At 34.6% G+C, this 20,096-nt stretch overlaps 1 protein-coding gene across 1 annotated transcript in view; it reads right to left on the bottom strand.

Moving 5' to 3' along the window:
• rg (A kinase anchor protein rugose) overlaps positions 1-20,096 on the bottom strand; it is a 1,380,990-nt gene that overhangs the window by 594,876 nt on the left and 766,018 nt on the right. The window contains exon 33 of the mRNA XM_090393458.1: positions 16,210-16,318. Coding sequence (XP_090249584.1) covers positions 16,210-16,318 — 109 coding nt within the window. The remainder of the gene's footprint in view (positions 1-16,209; positions 16,319-20,096) is intronic.

The following is a 20,096-nucleotide window of genomic DNA, read 5'->3' as shown; positions in this document are numbered from 1 at the left end:
CCTAGGATTTTGACAACAGTGTATGGATTCCTCCATGTTGGGACAAGTAGTAGTACATTCTAACCGCACTCCTGCGTATCGTAAGAGGCAATAAATGGAGACCCAGTCCCTGGGAATATAGCCGGGTCCCCTTCAGGGGTTGGGTGAAAGGCTAATCACACCTCCCTGTAAAAATTATCTGATTATGGAAACTGCAAATCTGGATGAACAAATGCTCCTGGCGACAGAGGTGACTTGCAAGACCCCGGAAGACGGTTATTTAGCCTGGTCTAATGTGGATAATGTACATACATATGACACATCAAGGGGAAAGCCTTTCGGAAAACCCTTGTTGTTGAATGTGTCATTTATGAAGCCACAAAATAGTTTAAAGATTGGATCAGGAATGTCAGAATACTGTACCAGGTAGGAAAAACTAGTAAGTTAAACAAATAAAATGGACAATTAAAAGTTAGAATTTTAGCCATCAGTGAACAACTCAGATGAACTGATTTTGGTAGCCTTATAACCAAAGACAACAAGACAATGTTGTACTCTGGATCAGAGAAGCATGTAAAAGGAGTTGCGCTAATACTGAACCCAAAAGTAACCAAAAGCCTGATGGAATGGGAACCAGTAAATGAGAGAATTATAAAAGCCAGATTCTATTCCAAATTTATCAAACTTTCTGTTGTGCAGGTTTACGCACCTACTAATGATGCAGATGAAGAAATAAAAGAATGCTTTTATGAACAACTCCAAAAGGTAATGAATGCTATTCCAAAACACGATATGATACTACTCATTGGCAATCTTAATACAAAAGAAGGTAAAAGGTCATGTGTAGAAGAAAACTCCTTAGGTTTTGAGGCTTGTGGAGACTGAAATGAAAATGGCATGATGTTTTGTATTCTTGTATGAAATGAACAACATTGTCATAGGGAGGAAGTAAATTTAAGCATAAAGAAATACTTAAATTGACTTGGATCACACTGGACGGCAGTACAAGAAACCAAATTGACCATGTTGCTATCAATGGTAAATTAATAAGATCCATTCTTGACCACTTCTTGTTAGTGACAAAGTTGAAATTAAAATTTCAAAGTGAATTAAAAAAGAAAAGATGTTCAAGAACTGTATATGATATAGTACGCCCACAGATTTGAGACTCTTCGACACTTCATAATAAATTTAGTTTAATCCTTTATCCAAGTGTGAGCAAACAAAGTTTGCGCCTGAAAGTATCTTCAGGACTGGGGTAAGGTGGTACAACACCAGGGCAACTCGTTGCAAAGGTGGAGCAAGCTACCAACACTCCTGTCTCAGTATCTCCTATAATGCAAAACACATCTCCTTGCGGATATGTCTAATGTTATGCATTAAGGGAAGGGCCACTACCCAGACTAGTTTCGACCTTTATTGAGGTCTCTTCAGTGGGAGCCAGGCCCAAGCTGAGATACCAGGCAGAAGCATTCGTAGACGCATACATAGACGCAGGTCATCTCCACCTCCACCTATAGATGGAGATGACCTGCAAATGCTTCTGCCTGGTATCTCAGCTTGGACCTGGCTCCCACTGAAGAGACCTCAATAAAGGTCTTTTCAGTGGGACCTTACATAGACGCAAGTCATCTCCACCTCCACCTATAGGTGGAGGTGGAGATGACCTCCACCTATAGGTGGAGATGACCTGTGAATGCTTCTGCCTGGCTCCCACTGAAGAGACCTCAATAAAGGTCGAAACTAGTCTGGGTAGTGGCCCTTCCCTTAATGCATAACATTAGACATATCCGCAAGGAGATGTGTTTTGCATTATAGGAGATACTGAGATAGGAGTGTTGGTAGCTTGCTCCACCTTTGCAATGAGTTGCACCACCTTACCCCAGTCCTGAAGATACTTTCAGGTGCAAACTTTGTTTGCTCACACTTGGATAAAGGATTAAACTAAATTTATTATACTCTAACCAAGTGAAAAATAAACTTTCAACATCTTCGACACTTCTGCGCATGTCACCAAAAGGAGAATCCATTCTGATAATAGGGTAATCAATCCGTCTTCTGGGATGAGGTTGTTTATTATTACAGGTTGGAAAATTTAGCTTTTCTCTTACGAACATTGTAGTTTTTAAACTAGTCCAATGACAGACAAGAAAGCACGTGATTTCGCATGTTGGCGACTAATTCATACATCCTTCATGTCTTTCTCCCCTTCAGCATAAATAGACTATTCTTGGCAGAAAGCCAAGCAAAGCTCTACAAAATGTGGGCATACTATACTGAAAAATTAAAAATTAAACAAACAAGAGAAAAGTTTGCTTTGGAGATAAAGAACAGATTCAATATATTAGAAATAGAGGAAAATCAAGATGCAACAGTAGAAAACAATAAATTAGAAGAATATTGGAAAAACTTCAGGAATACAGTGAAGTGGCTAAAGATGTAATTGGTGAAAAAAGAAAAATAATAGTTAACTGCAGAAACTTGAAAGATCATTGAAGAGAGGAAACAGATTAAATCATTAATGAACAATACAAATTCAGAACGATTATATAAGGTATATAGCAATCGTTATAATGAATTAAATAAAAGTGCAAAGAGAGCTGCAAGAGCAGCTCTCTTTACACTTTTCAATTTTCCTGAAAAGGGAAAATATATTGATGAATCAACGAAAGAAGTGCAACATGCTGCAGAAAATGGAAAAATTAGACAACTTTATCAGATTATAAAACGAATCAATGGTAACAAAAAAGCAACCCCTTTCCATTAGAGACAAAGAAGAGAAGTTATTGACGACTGACTCCAAAATCGAAGCAAGATGAAAAGAATACTTTGATGAAACTTTGAATGTAAAGGCAGATACAGGGTCTAAACAGGTCCAAAATATTATAACTAGTGTAATACCCACTTTTAACATTTCCGAATATGAAATTTCATTGAGGAAAGTCAAAGATGCCCTGAAGGCACTAAAAGCATGCGGAAGTGATAATATCGATGTTGAAGTGTTGAAAGCTGATCTTAACATAACTACTACTACTACTACCACCAAATTACAAAGGTTATACAATGAAATATGAAGCCAGAATAGAATCATCAACAATGGAAACAAGCAGTAATTATAAAAATATCCAAAAAAGGAGATTTGACCAAGGGCGAAAATCAGGGAGGAATAAGTTTGCTTTCAATTCCTGCAAAAGTTTTTACAAAAATTTTAATTAATAGATTAAAAAAGGAAATTGAAAATTTATTAAGAGAAGAACAAGCAGGTTTCCAAACTAGTTGCGGAACTATCCAACAAATATTCACTCTTAAAAATATAATCGAACAATGTATAGAATTTCAAGCCCCACTTTATCTAAACTTTATCGATTTTAGTAAAGTGTCGACTCAGTAGATAGTGAGAAACTTTGGAAAATATTAGACGACTACGGAATACAAATTTCTGAACATTATCAAGAATATGCATAATGGCAGCAAGTCTTGCGTGGAAGTAGATGAAAAACTTATAGACTTCTTTATCATTAAAACTGGAGTTAGACAGGGCTGTGTACTATCTGGTCTATTCTTCTCTTCCGCTCAGGGTGGGTTGAGTTCCTCAAAGACGAATTTTTTGCCATTTCTTTCTGTCTGATGTCTTTTTATGAAGTTCTATTATGGAATTTAAGTGGGTGCTTTCTTTAATGTTGTCAATTCATTTCTTCCTTGGTCTTCCTCTGCTGGGCTGTCCTTCAATTCCACCATTTAATAATGTTTGGTAGTCTTTCTGGGTTCATTCTTGAAACATGTCCAAACCAGCTTAGTTGGCTCTTTTTTTAGTGCTGTAATTATTGTTTCTTTAAAATCAAGTTATTCTCTGACATTGAGCTTATCAGTGTCTTTTTTCCCCCTTAAGATCCAGTATTCTGAGCCATAGAGTGCTGTGGGAATTATCATTGTTTTATATATCTTTAATTTGAGTTCTTTGCTTAATCTTTTATTGTTTCATATTTTTTGTAGTCTGCCCATTGTTATCCATCCATTGTTTCTGTGTTTGATGGTTTCAAAATAGTCTACATCGTCAGTGATCATTGATCCTAGGTAATTAACTGCTTTACTAGTTCTATATTATTGTTTCCTATTTTCATTTGGGTTGATTCCCTTTTTCTTCCTATTACCATTAGTTTTGTTTTACTAAACTTGATTTTCATATCATATTTGTTACTTGTTTGAGCTTGGTCATGATATTTTCTAACTTTTCTTGGCTATCTGTAGTGATAACTATGTCATCAGCATACTTTAAATGTGTTATATTTCTTCCATTTACAGTTATGCCTTCACAGATCTGTAGTACTTCGTTTACTACTTCTTTTAGGTACAGGTTGAATAAATATGGTGACAATGGACAGCCTTGCATAACTCCCTTTTTAATTGCTATTTGATCTGTTTTTATAATTCTCTATTGCTAGAGTTTCTGAATGGTAATTCTTGATACAAATTAATAGGTATGTATTCTAGAATTTTAATGAGTTTCCCTCTGTTTATAGAGTCAAAAGCTTGTTTGAAGTCGATAAAACAGCAGTCAAGTTTTTTTATTATTGTCTTTCATAAGATCTGCTAATCTGTTTAATGTGAAAACTGCATCTCTTGTGCTTCTGCTATTTCTAAATCCCATTTGCTCTTCTTCCTTCTGTTCTACATATGAAAGTTTAACTCTGTTTTGAAGAATGAATATTTTATAGTCTGGTCTATTATTTATAATTTTAATTGATTGGATTATGTAAAACCAATTAATCATCAAAAGAGAGGAATACATTGGACTTTAATCCACACAGGAGGACCTTGATTTTGCTAATGATGTAGTGCTCCTGTCCTCCAAGTTAAATGACTTACAGCTAAAAACTGATGACTTTGCTCACACAAAAACTGTGGATCTTTATATAAACAAGAAAACCGAGGTCATGTGAATGTTTTACAAAGAACTGCTAGAGCACAAAATTGTTTCAGGTCATTAAATAAATTATGGAAAGCATCAATTATTAGAGTCAAAGTGAAAATTAATACATATAAATCAATTGTGCGAGCAATGCTGCTATAAGGTGCATTGCTCGCACAATTGATTTATAACTTGGTAAGTCTCCAAAACTTGGAAACTTACCAAGGCACAAAGTAATAAATTGAACATTTTCCAAAACAAATGTTTAAGAAAAATTTTAAAAATCTCCTGGCAAAATACAATCACTAATGAATAACTTTTAAAGAAAACTTTCTCCGTGTCAATAGATGAAAAGATTCGACTATCATCATCATCCTAACGTGTACCCTCGGGGGGGGGTTACAGGATATGATAGTACTAAATGAAAAATTTACATAATTACTAACTTCCTATCTAGAATATTCCTCCAAATAAATCTGTTACCTACCAAGACTCCAACATTATCAGATTTTATATTTCTATCTTCGTACTAGTGGCTAGCCTAGTGGCTGTGCGCTTCGCAACCTTAGGCCTGGGGAAGGAGTGTCCTAGGCTCAATTCCCATCAGAGACATGAGGAGCTGAAGGATCTTCCTTAGCCATAGCCAAGTTAGCCAGTCTTGGGTGTGGACAGTAGGGTTTTTCTCCCCAGTTTATCTGGGATATTTCATCCTGCAAAGCAAGCAAACCGGCCTTGAGAACTTAACACCACTACAGACATAGGATACACCGGGACGTAAGGCTATCAGTTTATCCTGTGAACAGTTGAGGTCCGATGATAAATAAACCCTTGACACCGCTAGGTAAAAGAGGGGGAAAGAAAATAAGATGAGATGAGATATTTCTATCTTCTAAAGCACATTTTACCATATCAATCCACCAATATCTTAGTCTTCCTCTGGATCTTTTTCCTGCCAACCTAGCAGAGAACACCTGTTTTGCTAATTTTTCCTCTCCCATTCTGTATAAGTGGGATTAGCCTGCTAATACATTAATGGATGCTAATAATATCAAGTTATTTCTTAAAATCCTCATTTTTTAATATGATATTAGCATTGATGCCATCTAATCACACCACTAATCTTTATGAGGACTTTCAAATCTGCGGTCTCTAGTCATTCGTCAATTATTATACTGCTTCTGCCTATTTTCATTGTCTCTGACTTGTTATTGCTGACTTTCATACCATATCTATTACAACAGTTATTCAGTTTAGTCAAGGAATCTTGCAGACTTGTACTAGATTTATTTAGAAGTATAACATCATCAGCATAATAAATTTAGTTTAATCCTTTATCCAAGTGTGAGCAAACAAAGTTTGCACCTGAAAGTATCTTCAGGACTGGGGTAAGGTGGTACAACACCGGGCAACTCCTTGCAAAGGTGGAGCAAGCTAACATCACTCCTATCTCAGTATCTCCCATAATGCAAACCACATCTCCTTGCAGATATGTTTAATGTTATGCATTAAGGGAAGGGACACAACCCAGACTAGTTTCGACCTTCATTGAGGTCTCTTCAGTGGGAGCCAGGCCCAAGTGGAGATACCAGGCAGAAGCATTAGCAAGGTCATCTCTACCTATAGGAGTTGCCAAACGGTGTGCCACTTTTTTTATCAACAGCATAAGTAAACAGCTGGATTAACATTTCCAATTTTGATATCAGGTTTATACCACGTTCCTTTATAATGTAATGAACATAGATAATGAATAACAGAAGAGATTATGTACATCCTTGTCTCACACCAGATTTAATATTAAACCATTTCCCAATGCTTCTTTGAAGTAATTGCTGGAAACACACACTACAGTTGTGTGTTTTGAATAGCTTTCCAATTGGCACCTTGTCATATGCCTTTTCCAGATTTACAAAACTTAAATACATATCTTTGTGATATTCCCATGATTTCTCAACTATTTGTTGTAAAGTGAAAATCTGATCCTGACAGCCTCTATTTGACCTGAATCCAGATTGTTCTTCACCAAGCTTCCCTTCCACAATCCTTCTCAACTGTTTCTCAAGTATACTTGCATAAATCTTACCAGGAACACTCAGTAGGAAAATACCACAGTAATTCTCACATTCAGTTTTATTTCCCTGTTTTATATATGGGTACTATGAGAGCTCTACTCCAATCATCTGGAATACATCTCTCTGTCCAGACCTTCTGAACTATACAGTGCAGCCACTGTAAGACTTTTATACCTCCATGCTTTCTGATTGAATATCATCTATCATCCTGCCACCTTTACACATTTCAAGTTTTGATGGCTTTATTTCTACTTCAGGTATGGATATATAGTCCTGATTGTATGTCTGTTGAGTGTTTTTTTACCACTGTGCTGTTATCACTGTTTGTTTCATTTAGCAATTTTTCAAAGTAATTACTCCATACTTCAAGGATATCTTTTTCTCCAGTTTTCATGTCACCTTTATCATCTCTAATTCCTTTTACAGCACTATTCCTCCATTTCTGAGCTTCTTCAACAACCTCTAGAATAAATATCAAGAAGTTGCCACTTCTTGATATTTATTTTCTATGTTCTTGCCAAAGTCCTCCCATGACTTTTATTTAGCTAGTTTTACACAGTGTTTAGCATTCTTGCATTTGTCTCTGTATTCTCTAAGAGCACAAGCTGACTTATCTTCCAGGAACTTTCGTTATGCTTTCTTCTTTTCCTTCACTTCCTCTTTAATTCCCTGTGTCCACAATGTAGTTCTGATTTTTCTATCCTTGCAAACTACCTCAACACATGCCTCTCTGACTGAATCAATCAATGTTTTCTTCAGGATTTACCATTGAATCTCCAAGGTTTGGTTGCTGTTCTCAAACTCTTTCATTTGTTCTTGAATAATGTTTTTGCATTTTAGCCTACAGTTTCCATCTGAGAGCTGCTCATCTTTTATTCGCTTTAAAACTTTCTTACATGTTCTTCTTTTCGATATGAAATTCAATTTTATCCTGCTCAAGGCTAAATGGTAATCACTTTCCATTTCAAATCCTCATACACTCTAGTTTGCTGCACCAGGGAGAAAACATCACTATCAACAATAACATAGTCAATGAGACTTTTCATATTCCTTATCTCTTCTCTCCATGTGAATTTGTGCAGATTTTTATATTGGAACATGGTGATAGTAATAACCAGTCCATGTCCTGAGCAGAAATCCAACAATTGTAGGTATTTGCCATTATTATTAGCTTTACTCTTTTCTCCAAATTTTGCCAAAATATTTTTGTATGTCTGACACTCATTGCCTACTCTGCTATTTAGATCCCCAACAAGGACCAACTTTTCCTTTTTCTATTTTTATATGGACATTTTCAATCGAAGGTGAATTAACCGATCTCATACGGAGGCAGTAGGGTTTTTCATCCCACACACAGACAAATTGGACCTTCAGAACACACGCAATTTAGAGACAAAAAAAATACTAGCTGTGGTGGTGGTAGTGGCCAGTAGATGGCGCTGGGATTGATTATTGGTGGTAGAGGTTCGGTGTAGTGGTGGAGACAGAGAGTTGTACAATAGGTGTCCTCCCGCGATGAGTCTTCGGACTCCTTGAAGGTGTCACGAATAATAATAATAATAATTACGTCAGTTGCTTTCTCTAAAGCCTCAAAAAATTCCTTTACTTCTAACTTAGTAGAACCTTCTGTGGGACCATAGGCACAAATAAGACTCACTGTCCAGTTCCCCACTCTGATATTGTTCCACATCACTTTACTTGATATTGCCTGCCATTCAAGAAGATTAGCATCGTATTTAGTGTTGAATACTATGGCTAATCCTTCTTTTCCTTGATTGTCATTGCTTGAATATAAAATTTTGTATTTTTTTTGCTCAGAGAGCTCTTACCAGTTTTTGTCTTATTTGTTTCAGTCACCCCTATTATGTCAAACTGGTACTTATCCAATTCCTCAGCTAGCTACATTTCTTTGCCATTCAGGTTTCTTATGTTCATAGCACCAATCTTGATCTCTGGTGATGTTGAGTTGGGGTGTGTGATTCAGGATTTGTTCCAGTAACTGACTTTTCACTGTTCGTCCTGGTTTCCTGGCAAAAACAACAGGGGCACTCGTTTAACTTGGCAATACCCCAGCCGGCATGAAATTCTGTCATGTTGTACCATCATTTTATATTGTGGTTTAAGCCAATAAAAATATAATTTAGTTGGCTAAATCCCAAATTGCCAGCCCATCCTCGTTTGCTCAGTATCCCAGTAGATACCTAACAAGGTGCACCAAGAGAAGGTAAGGATTGGACATTAGGTCAGAAGCCCTGGTCAGTTCTCTGCATTCCTTTAAAGGCTATGTGGAATTCTCCTCTCAGTTATATGGCTTTCACCCTTAAGCACCCCATCTTAAGCAGCTGTTCGGTCCATATCTACACCCTCTGTCCAAAAAGAAACTGAACTTTTGATAGAAAATAAAATACAGGCCAATTATAATTATTCAAATCATTTATGTCAATCAATATACTCTCCCTCAGCTTCGATACAGCATTTGGCATGGTCAATTGATTCATTAAATGAGTTTTTTATATTGGTTTTTGGGATACTGTTGAGGATAGTGGTTACTGCTGCTTGTATGTTTTCAATGGTGTTGTATCGCTTTTCTTTCATCAGCAAATGAAGTCGGGGGAAGAGAAAGAAGTCACAAGTTGCTACATCAGGGTGAATATGGCAAGGGATCCAACACACAAACTTGGTTTTTGCTCAAAAACTGTCTCACAATATTGGAACGATGACATGGTGCATTATTGTGCAAAAGTGACCAGCTACCTGCATCACAATATTCATGCCGTAAATAACTCACGCTATCAATCTCTTCAAAACTTCAAGATAAAACTCACCACTGACAGTTTGGCCAGGCAGAATGAATTCTTTGTTTATAATGCCCTTGGAATCATAGAAACAAATCAGCATTGTCTTTACTTTTGACTTCTCCAAGCGACTTTTTTTTTTTTTCTGGATGCCCCTGTTCTGGTGGTCTCCACTCAGCACTCTGATGCTTTGTTTTGGGCTCACTCAAAACACCACATTTCGTCACCAATTGTTTCAAAGAAGTTTGAGTCCTTATGAGAAGTTTTAATGAGGTCCTTGCAGTGTTCAATTCGATACATTTTTGGTTGTCGGTCAACTTGTGGGGAACAAATCGCAAATTCATTTCATGAAGGCCCAAACTCTCGGTTAAAATGTTGTGCACAGTTGATTTTGGAATCTCCAATTCATCTTCAATCAATCTCACAGACAATTTTGGGTTTTCTTTGATGAAATCACGCACTTTTTGGATGTTAACTTTGCTCAGTCCAGTTTTTGGACGGTCTGGCTTTTCGTCGTCCTCAAGCATCTCACAAACACTTTGAAATCCCTTAAACCACTCGTAAACTTGAGTATGGGATAAGTATTCATCACAGTATGGTTTTTGAAGCATTTGATGCGTTTCGGTAAAACGTTTACCAAGTTTAACACAAAAGCCAATCGCAGCTCTCTGTTTGAAACTCATTTTCTGACCATTTGTCAAAACACACTGTCACTCTTGGCACTATAACTCAGCTTCTAATTAAACAAATGTCATAACAGTTGACACAACACTAATGAAAGTTGCCACTTTCGACAACAAAAAGATACAACAGGTGGCAACCACTAGTTTCTTCTGTTTTCGAAAAGTTTGGTTGTTTTTTTTTTTGGACAGAAGGTATACCTTCATCTGATTGTTTACATATTCCACCAACTGCCAGTATTTTTAGCGTTTCTTTATACTCGGTTAACTTGATTGGAGTGACATTTTGTATTGATGAGTGGAGCTTAATATAGTAATTTTAGACAATTTTTTTCCTATTTCTCTTCTGTTTGTTTCCTAATATTTTGTTCATTTCAGTAAAATTATGGAGACTACAAATATATTAGGAATAATTACTTTAACTTCCCGACATTTCCAATCTTCATAAATAAGGTCATCATCTGGAGTATACACTCATGTGTGTGTATACACATCATCATCATCATGCATATCAAGGATTAAGGCCTAGCATGGCCTGTTCCAGCCTTAGAAGTCATCGTTGAATCATTTAAGAGGACGTCCTGGTTTTCTTTTTCCTAATGGCTTGTACTTTAAGGCTTGTTTTGGTAATCTTTCTGATTTCATTCTTTGAACGTGTTCCATCCATTTATGGTTATATATTTTAATTTTTTTGTATATTACTGGTTCTTGGTTTAATTCTTTCATAATATCTTCATTTCTTTTGTGATCAAATAGGGTATACTTTGCAGTTTTTCTCATAAACTTCATTTCTGCTATTGTTAATCTTTGTTTGTCTTTTTGTTTTGTTGTCCAGATTTCGCTTCCATACATTAAGACTGGTAAGGCTAATGTATTGTATACTTTTAGTCTGGTTTGTTTTTGAACTAGGTTTGGTTTAAATATAGAGTTAATTACACCTGTTATTTTTAAATATTTTGCAATTTTTACATTTATATCTTTTTCATTTTCATATGTGATCATACATCCTAGGTAGTTAAATGAATTCACCTGTTCTAAGATCTTGTTAACTATTACTATTTTAGTTCTTGCTGGATTTTGTCCTTTAAAGGCCATAGTTTTTGATTTTTCTGTTGATATTATCATACTATAATCTTTGGATAACTCATTTAGATCTAAAATAGCTTTCTGTAGTTTATCTTCAGAATTTGTAATTATTATTTGGTCGTCGGCAAAGAGGAGAGTGTTTAAGTTTACTGTAGGAGAAAGTTTAATTCCTTGATGTAAATTTTTATTCCATTTTATCATTATTTCATTTAAGTAGATATTAAAAAGAGTTGCTGAGAGGGGACGTCCCTGTCGGAACCCTTGGTTTATCTCTCTCGTATATGATAGCTCGTGATTTAATCTTATTTGTATTTGATTATTGTCATATATACATGCGATAGCTTTTAGGTTATTATTTGGTATTTGTCTTGCTTTTAATATGTTAAATAATATGTTTCTTTTAACTTTGTCAAATGCTTTTTCAAAGTCAATAAATGCAATATGTGTTTCTAAATTGTATTCTCTTCTTTTCTCTATTATTAATTTTAGACAAAAGGCCGAGTCTATACATGATCGTCCTTTTCTAAATCCATTCTGTACTTCTCTAATAAAGTTTATGAATATTTCATTAGTTTGCTATTTAAGATTCTGCTATATATTTTGTAACAGGAATTTAGTATACTGATACCTCTATAGTTTTTAGGGTCATCTCTATTACCTTTTTTAAAGATAGGAATCACAATTGCTTTTTTCCATTCTATTGGGAGGGGGGGAATACCAGTTGAATAAATTTTATTTAAAAATAATAAGAGTCTTTCTTTGAATCTAATTTCTGCATATTTATATAGTTCTGAACTTAGTTTATCTTCTCAAGGTGATTTTCCGTTTCTTGTTTCTTCAGGTTGATTTCTAATTCTTCTTTAGTTATTTCCTTTTCATTAATTGTTTGCCAGTTGTCTTTTTTAAAATATTTGTCTGTCCACAATTCTGTATAGTAATTTAGAAATTCTTCTAATTTCAATTTAGTGTTTAATTTTATGTTTTCTTTGGTATCTGCATTTAAGTGTTTCAAAATTTTATATACATTGGGCCTTATTTTATATAAATCATGCTCTAAATTAGAAACAAATTTATTCCATGATTCTCTATGTCTTTTTCTGACTTCTCTTTTAGCTATGGCTCTTATTCTTTTATATTCTATTTCCTCTTCTAATCTTTTACTGCTTAACCATTTGTGATAGGCTTCTTTTTTTCTTTTTGATTATTTCTTGCATTGTATCATCCCAGATCTTCAGTTTTTTCCTTTTATTGAATTTTTTGGTCTTTCCTAAGCTTTCATTTGCTGCTGCATTTAGTATATCATTTTTATATTAAGCCATTCTATTTCTATTTCTTCATTTTGTTTTATTTTGTCTAGATATTGGTCAATTCTTTGTTTTATAGCCATTGCACATTTGTGTCATTCAATAGTCTAGTTTTATAAACAAATGTTTCAATTTTTGTTTCTGTTCTTTTTACTTGTAGCCATTTAGGTGGTAATCTTAATTTTATTTTAACAAGGAAGTGGTCACTGCTTATTTCATATCCTCTGTGAACTCTAACATCTTGTGAAAATCTTGATGTCTTTTCATTTAGTATAAAGTAATCTAATATTGATTTCCATTCTCTTGCTGCTGAAGTATATTTATGTATGCCTTTATGTTTATAGAAGGAATTCATTATTTTTAGGTTATTATAAACTACAAAGTCAATCAATTTTTTACCATTCCTGTTAAGAGTATGTTTTCCATGTATTCCTATATTATTATTAATTTTCATGTTTCCAATTCTTGCATTTAAGTCTCCTGCTAAAATTATGTAATCATTTTTATTTATTTTATTATATATGTTTTGTAGTTGATTATAAAAATCAATATCATCTTGTTCTCTTCCCTCTTCTGGGGCATATAAACTAATTCTTGTTAAATAGTGTATTGTGTGTATACAATATTTATTATTACACAAGGGTTCAATTCTGATTGGTGCAATGACTTTTAACGGTTTCTTTCAGAATCTTGAAAATCACCGACTCAAGACTAAATACAAAAAATATACACATTAGAGATTAATTAAATCTTTAAAATCACTGATTATCTGACTCATTCTATTATTGGATTTTGACATATACTTAATCATACATACCAGAATAAATACCTTGTTTTCGGAATAACAAAAAATGTTCATCAGAGTCACTTTCTTTGTTAGGGCCTTTCCGAAAATATAAAAATTTTCTTCTTCCTTTCCATGGGATCCTTTTTTTATCTCTCTTATGCAGCATACAATATTATTCCTCCTGTCTCTGAAGTATAAATACTTTTACCTCTTGGAGTTCAATTTAATGCACACTTTACTCATTTTTGTGCTGGAGAAAAAAAGTTTCTTCTACCACTTTATAAACCACATATCTTATCGTAAATGTGAAGGAAAGACTGCCAGAAGGAAGACGTGTGACAAGTGTATCTAGAAGAGGAGGTGTGTTCTGACTTTTAATTTCAGTTGTGAATTGTATGCATTTGTGTTGTTTGTTTAGGTGGCCGAGGAAAGTGTCTAATGTCTGGCAGCTATGGGACCAGAAAACAAAAATATCATCAACGTATATAAGCTAGACTTTGGGTTTTAAAGTATAGGAATCTAGACCACATTGCTCAAAAGCTTCCATATAAAAGTTAGCAATTTGGGGAGGATAGTGGTGAGCCCATGGCTGTGCCTTCTTTTTGCAGGTAAAAAGTATTTTGCCATACATAATAGCCAGACCATAGTACATGGGCAAAGAGCACTGTGATATTGGACAGGATTCTGTCCTGTAAAAGGAGAATTGTGTCATTGAGGACATTTGTGAAAAGGTCAGAGATGCCAAAACATAATATTTTGTTCATCTAGGAAAGCTGGCATTATTGTTTATTTCATACTTAATTCCATAATCTACCTTTTTAAGGCTTCTTTGTTTTTCTGCTGCCTTGCATAATTTATTTATTCTAAATTTGGTGTAATCTTCTTTATTCCCAGTAACTTGCTAATTATTATATATTCTAAATTAGTATGATTAGAATCTTTTAACTCTCTTCTTTTATGTAGCAGTTTGAGAGTTTCTTGGCTGAAATGATCCCTTTGATTCTTTTCTATAACAACTGCCTGTGCTTTACATTGCTTTATTTGTTTGCTTCCTTGACTTTCTCTACTCATGTACAAACATGGGTGAGCACCCACCCACTGATCATCATTGATAGATAGTTCCGCTCTGAACTCACCACATCAATTTCTCATCCTCTTCGTTCATTCACTATATGTCTTTCCTTTGAAGAGTCATCCCTCATACCATTTTCCTCAATGAATACAACACTCCCCTCTTCAAGAAACTCATTAAAGATTCCTTTCTTCTCTAATCACTTACCCATAACACAGCAATGTCACATTATAGGTCTTGAAACCAGTCATCTGTAGGCTTGACATAAAAAAAAAAAAAAAGTTTTGATGTACCGTTATTTCAAATAAGCACAGGTTGTGTTTTATAGCACTGCAGATTTGAAGATCTATTTTCAGTGAATTCTGAATGATGATCAGATCAGCTGATCTTATAAAACTACCTCTTGACAAATGACCTTCACTTAAATGCATATACATAAAAATGAGGTCTGTGTTTTCAGTTGTAATATTCCTTGTTTTAACAGCTTCAATACTGATACAGAGGCAAATCTCAAAATATGTAAATTTGGCCTTAAACAAATTATCCCAAAATGGCCATGGAAAAAAGTTTGAGTTATAAAAATTTTATTTTACGTACTTACTTTACTTACATACCACTTGTCAGTGGTCGTCTACATGCGATTCATTCATGTACCATTCTCAGTCTTATTTTCTTTACTGTTGAACACAGATATGTTGTGTATTTGTATCCCTGCACTTTAATAATTTTTATTGTTTGTGTGCACTGCGGTAAAATACAATCATGACTGGAAAAAGCAAGAACAGAAGTGGAAAAAAAGTGAACTCATTTGTAAATGCATTAAAACTGATCTAGAAATTGAAATTATAAAAAAATAGGAAGGTGGACAAAGTTTAATGGCCACAGGATATGTTTAGTCTTTTGCCATCAGCAGTGAATAGAAATGTAATATCAGCTCATAAATAGAAACAGGGAAAGGATCAGTCACTTTAAAATCAATAATAATGACATGAAAAAATTGCTACTTATGTGGATTGAAGATCAAATTGAAAAGCTCATTCCTCTAAGCTTAATCATGATTCAGATGAAAGTACATCTTTTGATATAAAAAACTTGGTTGGTTCGCTGTTCAATCACCTCTTGTAAATTTCACAAGGAAGGTCGAATGTCCAAATTAATTTTTTTTTGTTTTTTCTGATATTGTTTACACTATACTATATTACTTTGCATCTAAATTGCACACTAAATCTAATTTGTGTATACATCCTATGAATTCAAATATCAGAAATAACCTTTAAAGCATGTTAAATGTACTATTGTATACATATACTGTAAGCAATAGGGTATGATTAATGGTTGAGGCGGATTAAATCCGGCATGTAAAATTCGTGTTAAGCAACAGGTGCAGAACATAATTCTCATATAAGTCAGGCTCTGCCTGTACTTTGTTATAATTGCTGACATGATTTCCTTAGAGAGGTTTGGAAATATATAAAATTTAAACACATAAAAAAATTAGCAATTGAATACTTCTTGCAAGTACACAAACCTCAAAATCAGCATGCTTCAGGACATCATCAGCTCTCATGCGATTCAGAATAAATTCAGCCTCATTTGCAACTCTCACAATATGGTCCTTCATTGCATGGGATAGTAATCTGCACAAAATGAAATGAAAACTCATTAGAAAGCATTTTTTTGCAATAACATAGGCACGTTTATTTTTGTTGTTGTTGTTTAAATTAAAATGCACCTTAATAGCCATGAAAATTACTTACCTATATTGTTTATTGAGATGCTTATCACCATTTGGATAACCCAAAACACAAGAAATACGTATAAAATAAGTTAAACTAATTGGAAATGAAAAGTGAATGAAATTCTGCATTTCCCTCCACCAAATCAGTCTCAGGAAAACCAGAAGAGCTTCATGCACAAATTATGTTTTACACACCTACACTAGTGGCCAAAATTGTGGAAACTTTTGGAAAAAGTGTATTTTTGAGGTTTGATGGCTCATAGCACCACTTTTTTTTTGGTGTAATATCATAAAATTATATATCAATGGAAAGATAATTTAATCAAGAATGCAATGCAACAAAGTTTGTTCAATTATCTGTATTCTATGAAAAGTCATGGCCAAATAACCAGAAAAAAGAAGCACAATTTGCTTAGGTTGATATGAAGTAGCTTTCCTTCATTTGAATGTAGCCAATGACCATGAGTGTTTAGAGAGCCAATCAGGTGTCATCTTGTTTTGGCAATGAGCCAATAAGGTCACAGTACGATTCAGCTATTGATGTCATGTATTGGAGCTGAGAGGACATTTGTCAGTGTGGTATATGATTGCTATCAAGTTTTTTTTTTTTGTGTGTGTTCATTCATTTAGTGAGCTTGTAAAACGTAATAAAATTAAAGAAATGGCGCAAAGAGTTGACTGGTCACCCAAAAAGTGAATGTAAAATAGTACTATTACGTGAACAAGGCTACAGTTATGAAGAAATTAGAAGAAAAATTGGTGGAAACTTAACCAAAGGTGGCATTTTTAAATTTTTGAAGAGGTATAAGGAGACTCAGTCACTACAAAACCAGACTGGTAAAGGCAGAAAAAGGTGCACAACAGCAAATGATGATAGAAGAATTGAGAGACTGTGCCTACATGACAGAAGAAAATCATCTGGGTGTATACAAAATGAAATGGCACAATGCAATGTAAAGTTGAGTGCAAGGACTGTTTGGCGCAGACTGCAGGAATTTGGTCTAAATGCTAGAATTCCACAATAAAAAAGCCATTTTTATCTCTCAAATAAAAGTTGAAAGACCTTATATCAAATAAAGACCTTAACCCAGTTAAACTGGGCTAAAACCCATGTTAACTGGACAGGGGAACAATGGGACAGTGTTATTCAGAGTGATGAGACCAAAATCTCCCTGTTTCGTAGTGATGGCATAAAATATGTAAGGAGAAGAATCGGAGAACATTTGCATCTTAATTGCATTCAACCTACCGTGAAACACCCACGTAGTGTTATGATCTGGGGTTGTATGATATCAAAAGGTGTGTGGGCAGAATTTGCGTGATTAATGGGAATATAAATGCCCAAAAATACATAAATGAAATACTTGAGCCCAAACTGAAGCCTTCCGCACGTGATCTTTTCCAAGATAATGAAGTATTTATATTTCAACAGGGTTCAGCTCCATGTCATGTTGCTGCTGTGTGCAAAAAGTGGTTTCAAGATAACCATATTCCGCTGCTGGAATGGCCTGGGAATAGCCCAGACCTTAACCCAATCGAAAATCTATGGAGCCAACTAAAGAAACTTGTTAATCAGAAGCAACGAACTAATAAAACCCAATTAATATAAGCAATAATTCAATCTTGGTTTCACATTATAACAGCTGCAGAATTAAAAAACTTGGTTCACTCCATGGTAAGGCATTGTAAGGCCGTAATTAACACTAAAGGTTACCCAACTAAGTATTAACTCATATTGTGAGAATTTTTGTATATCTCATTTTTCTGTGTTTCACTTTTCTTCTTTATAACTGCTGTTCTAATAAAAAATCCTTCATAAAAGTTATTGCATTACATTCTTGATTAAATTATCTTTCCATTGATATATAATTTTATGGTATTACTCCAAAAAAAATGGTGTTATGAGCCATCAAACCTCAGAAATACACTTTTTCCAAAAGGTTTCCACAATTTTGGCCACTAGTGTAGTTTCTACGTTTAAGAATAAATAAAAGAATAATGTGCTCAAGTAGAGCTTGGTTTCTCATATCATTAGAGACAATATACTACCACATTTAAAATGAGACCAAAATGACATATCTCCGATTGCACCTGTGAAAGAAATTTCAGAAAAGTAGGCTATGTGATTAACTCCATATAACAAAAAGTACAGTGATTTTGAATTGAATGCTGCCATATTTGACGAACCAATCAAATCAGACAAAAAGAAAGGGAAAAGGGAAATTAAACATGAGTTAACAATGAAGGAGATTATTCACAACATGTATGCTTGTTTAGGTTTAGTTGGCACAACGACAGTCATATTATGTCAGTAGAGATCAAAGCATTTTATGTATGTATTTGGACAAAAGTCCAAATACATACATAAAAAAGTATAAAAAGGTAGGTGTAAAAAGTTGATGAAAACCAAGTGTAAAAAAAGTTCATAAAACAGATACAGACAACCAGGTGTTAAAAGCCCTTGTATAAAAACAAACTTGTAATAATATCCTTTCTTTCCTTCTCGTATTGTAATAAAAATAATGTAAATGGTAAATGTAAATAGTGTAAATGGTAAATGTAAATAGCGTAAATGGTAAATGTAAATAATGTAAATAATAAGGTATATGATGAAAAATATTAATTTTTCTGTATAAATTTAAAAGAAAAGAGAGATTTGGTGAGGCTCAAAAAATCTGCCTGAGTGTAGTGGGCTAGATAGATTATGAATATGGCTGAATAAGGATGGTTCGCATCTGAATGGATTTCGTGTTCAGATTGTGGAAAAAGTGTTGTTGAATGAAGTGAAAGTGGATGTGCAAAATCAGGGAAACTAAAGGTTTTATGGAGAAGGGAAGCTGTTGAGCAAATAGACAAATAGCAGTAAGGCAGCTGAATGTAAGAATGTGCAGAAAATGTTAAGTTAGTACCACTGGCATTCTAGTTAGAAACCAGAATGGGATAGTATAATGCATAAGGATGCGTTGGGGCTAAGGGGTTATTGCACTTTACATACACTAATGCCAGGATCATTCGGAACAATGGGGGGGTGGGTGAGGGGGTGGCCAAAGATTTTGGAATTAGGGAGACATGGCTGACAGAAGATGTTATAGGTAGTGAGATAGTACATGAAGATTATAGTGTTTTCAAGGAGGATAGAGAGAAAAGAATGCAGGGAGGAGTATTACTGATGCTAGCCGATGAACTGCAAAAAAAGAGTAGTAGTCCAACTGCAAGACAGTGAAAATAGCACATTTTAGGCAATCCAGTTGAAACAGTGGTGAGCAGAACAAAGTACATTGTTGATTGCCTCTATAGATGCAGAGATGTAAAGGATGGGGAACATAGTATGCAAATAAGCCCAATGATTGGAGGGCATGTAATTATTATGGGGACTTCAACTATAGAACACACACATATTGGAAGAAGGAAACACATGGAAGAAAACCACTTTCACTTCATTCAACAACACTTTTTCCAGAATTTGAACACCAAATCTATTCAGATACCAGCTCGAGTTTTATGAGAAGGTACTAGAGAACTGACAGTGCCATTGACAACATCGTATAATTGTAAGTCCCAGCTCTGGCTTAGTCCCAAGGGTGTGGAAACGGCAAGAAAATATTTCCATTGCATAAAGGGAGCTACAAGACATGTAGCAAATTACCAACTGATCATCCTATCAGGGAGTCATATCA

This window comes from Typopeltis vanoorti, chromosome 5, assembly GCF_054136105.1.
Source record: "Typopeltis vanoorti isolate ZY-2024b chromosome 5, IOZ_Tvanoo_1.0, whole genome shotgun sequence".
Classification (NCBI taxonomy): Eukaryota; Metazoa; Arthropoda; class Arachnida; order Uropygi; family Thelyphonidae; genus Typopeltis; species Typopeltis vanoorti.
The sequence above is the reverse complement of the archived record's forward strand: the minus strand, read 5'-3'. Positions and strand labels throughout refer to the sequence as shown.